General features: G+C 44.6%; 1 protein-coding gene across 1 annotated transcript in view; it reads left to right on the top strand.

The window, feature by feature from the left end:
- LOC109292850 (ficolin-1-like) overlaps positions 1–1,067 on the top strand; it is a 23,870-nt gene extending 22,803 nt beyond the window's left edge. Inside the window, exon 6 of the mRNA XM_019510460.1 lies at positions 213–1,067. Within this exon, the coding sequence (XP_019366005.1) occupies positions 213–341 (129 nt within the window). The 3' untranslated portion in view covers positions 342–1,067. The remainder of the gene's footprint in view (positions 1–212) is intronic.
- The last annotated feature ends 2,628 nt before the right edge of the window (positions 1,068–3,695 follow it).

Here is a 3,695-nt window from a genome sequence, read left to right as displayed (position 1 = left end):
AGAGCGCATCGAGAAGCGCGAGTAGGTGGGGTGTGAGAAAGCGAGCATCAGAGGCACCGTGCCAGGGAGGGAGAAAGGCACCCTCCCTTCAATGAGCCAAACATCAAAGACGTGGTGGGCGAGTTATTGAGGGTGCATCAGGAAACCTAATCTGGCATGGAAGGTAGGGGCGCTAGGGGAGGTCACGGACCCCTAGGCCCCGTCAGGTCACACTCTCCAACCTGAATGGGCTATACCATAGGGGACCTCATAACAGCTTTGCAGATGGCGTGAATTGGCAAACAGGCCATGGGTACAAGTACTCCTACAGGCTGTCAGAGATGAAATTCAGGTCTGTATAGCCAAGCTGGTGGGAATCTAGAAGTAAACGGTTAGTTGGAGCCATCTAATTAGGTAATTATTTCCCATGTCAAGAAGTAGTCATCTTCATATATGTGCTTTAGTTATCTGTATCCCTTGGACAAAGGACAAGGAGCACTCTGTTAATTTATGTTAGTCATTAGTGACTTGGGTCCATCTTGCTCCACTCTGTATTTTTTAATTTTTTTTTAATATAAAAAAAGCAAAACTAAAATAAATCATGCCAATGAGGCTAAAACAACAGTATGCATTTTAGAACTAACCAAGAATGAAATGACAGAATGATCATGTTGATGTCACAACTAAACACAAACTAATGAAACAGTAAAACAGCAATCCATGTTGTAGCAAGGTTGAAGCATTGTAGCTGTGACAGCCCAGGCAACGTATGCAAGATAAGGACTTTTTGTGCATACCTGGGAGACCCATTGGACAAGTTTTGGGGCAATGAAAATGCTCTCCCTTATGACCAAGGAAAGATATCAGGATCAACGATACCACAACAAATCCTTGCCTGTCATGAAAGAACTTTAATACTGGATTGAATCATCTGTTGATCAAGTCATTGACATCACCATTACAATGATCACTAATATTTACTTCTTCCCAATACTATACAAAATTCAGGTTTTGCAAACCATTTAAAAGATGTTTTAAAGACTATGTCAAAAAGTTACACAATAAAAATTCTGGATAAATCTTTTTAACACTTGGAGTCAATCAATGGCAGAATCAGGGCATACATGAAAGAAGTGGCGTTGGTTCCATGACCACAAACTATCCACATACAGGCACATCCTAACACGATAAGATGTCTCATGTCTGTTCTTATATTTCTGAAGGGACAGAGAAGGAAGTGAGAGGCATTTTCTTCATATACCATTAATGGATCGAGAACTGTCAGGCCTTCTGCCTCATTTTGATCCTTATAACAGGTATCTCCTGCTTACTTTGCCGTATAGTTCCACTTTTAGGGGCACATAGGTAGTCTGTACAGTCTACAAATAGCCAATGTAGCTCAGTGCTTGTTGAGCTGCACAGGCTTTGGCCAGAGCTTACTTAGAAAAGTCCCACTCAGGATGTCTGGAAACAGCTGCTGTTGCCTCCTATCAAAAAATAGGAGTTTCAAAAGTCTCTTTAGAAAAAGCTGTCCCCAACCGTCTGCCTGAATGAGAACAGCAGCAGTATACCAAGCCATCAGCAGTTGCTGTAGGCTTAACCAGTCTCATAAAAATAGCTAACAGCTTAGCCAGCAAGTTTATCACTTGTTCACATATACGCAAGCTCTTTCATGCTGTAGACACACAGGTAACCCATGATAAGCCATCGCATCCTCACAAAGCAAGGTCATTGGGGAAGTAGCTTTAACCATTTTAAAGGGTCATACTTGTTCCTGGTAGAAGCAAGAAACAAGCCTTCCCAGTGCTAGCCGAGCACTCGCCCTACACTGAGGGGAAGGCAGGGGAAGCAAGAGGAAAGTTATGGAGAGTCATCTTGTAATCCTTTGGCTCCTCAGGCACCAAACATATCATTTCTGTGTCATGTCTAATCTGCAGTGACACGGGGAATGAGAGCCTGTAATCTGCATTCAGAATTAGAGATCTACCTTCGTATGGCCTCCTGTTGTGATACAGCTAGCGAAGGGACACTGCTCTCTACTGATATCACAGGTGGCACACTGCACTGCAATGCTGTCTCGGCAGACATAAGGCCGTGTTACACCTTACACTGTGAGCCACACAAATGCTGATCCGTGTTAGTGCTAGCTTGAGTTTAGAGCAGTCACGCTCAAGCCAGCAGGAGCCTGGAGGACTGAAAGGTAGGAATCCCCATCACCTCCCATTCTGGGCTTCCCCCATGACCCCTGCTCCCTGCAACCTCCCAGGGCTTCCCTGCTCCCCCTGCCCAGTGTGGCAGAAGGCCACCCTGTGTCTCTCCCCAAAAACTCTGCTCCGTGACAATTTGGTTAATATGGGCCCTGCAGAGGGCAGACAACCCATCTCTGTAGGTAACCTGAGTTGGATACATTCCCAACAAAGGGAGGAAACCTGCTCCCTCTGCCTACCTGACTGGCATCACATACCTGGGTGAGGGGCTTGGGCTCCCTATTATTCTAAGCAATGCCAACCTGACTGGAGGGGGCTAGAGACCCTGCCAGGCTACCCAGCAACCAGTGATGCATTTCAAATTGGTTGGCTACCAGCCAACTGGTGCTGGCCTCCATTGGACCAGGTAAATGAGGTCATAAGGTCTATATAAGTTAAAGACTGCCCAGGAGGAGGGGCAGTAGCCAGGATGAAAAAACTCAGAGACAGAGGCTGGATTATCTGAAACTTGCTCTGTCTTGAAACTCATGATCAATGAACTGCCTATCTCCAGAGGGAATCTCCACCTGCCCCTGGATGATCCTCATGAGTAAGCTACCTGGGATCTAACTAGATATATAGCTTTCAGTAACACAGATCCATGATCAAAGGCTACCCAGACATGCCTGTTTGCTCTATGGGATTTCTCTGATGTTGCTCAACCCTGTACCCTATTCCAGACCTACTCCTTGTAACCAATAAAGTTCTCCTCTGTACCTAGCATGGAAGAATTATTGGGAGTGGGTCTAGATTATGCCTTGGGGTCCACTTGGTTCGGCTGACTAAGATTGACCCATCCAGCCTACTAGCCACAAACAGTTCTGTGCCTGGCTACTGCTACCTGATTTTTCCCAGCAAATAAAATTGTTTGAACAGAGAATAAAGTCTCCAGCATTGTTAGCTTCTCACAGAAAAAAAAATGTCACTCTGCTGAAAATATTTGCTCCATCTGCTTCTAAATGTAATTCTGTATCATGCCATCCGTGACAATTCCCTGAAGCTCTGGAGGTATAAAAATATTAATACACTTTCCAGTAACAAGACAGGCTGCTGCCAGGTGAATGCTAAGTACCATCTTGTTTCCTTGCAAGTTTTCCCAAAACATACACATCAGTGGATTTTTTTCCATGCTGGGATTCATATAAAGGAAGCTTTGGGAATTGGCTCAGTGAATTCTGGCTGGGGAATGAAAACATTCACCTGATGACATTGCTTGGTAATAAAAATCAGAGGTGGATTTTTTTTCTTATGATGTTCTCTGCCATGCTGTCTCCTTGGAGACAGCAGGCAGTTCATATTCCTAGGATAGGAAAAACATCTTGATTCCTCCCTTCAAAGACAAGACCAGATATTCCTGGGTTGTATTTTTCTGTTTTTTCTCTGGCGATCCGTCTGTCTCAATAACATGGAAGACATTTTGCCACATCTGAGCCATTCATAGTTTCATAGTTTCTAGGGTCGGAAGGGACC

The sequence above is a fragment of the Gavialis gangeticus genome, unplaced genomic scaffold (assembly GCF_001723915.1).
Source record: "Gavialis gangeticus isolate Ggan-Ray unplaced genomic scaffold, GavGan_comp1, whole genome shotgun sequence".
In the NCBI taxonomy this organism is placed as follows: Eukaryota; Metazoa; Chordata; order Crocodylia; family Gavialidae; genus Gavialis; species Gavialis gangeticus.
This window is presented reverse-complemented; position numbering and strand designations above follow the sequence as displayed.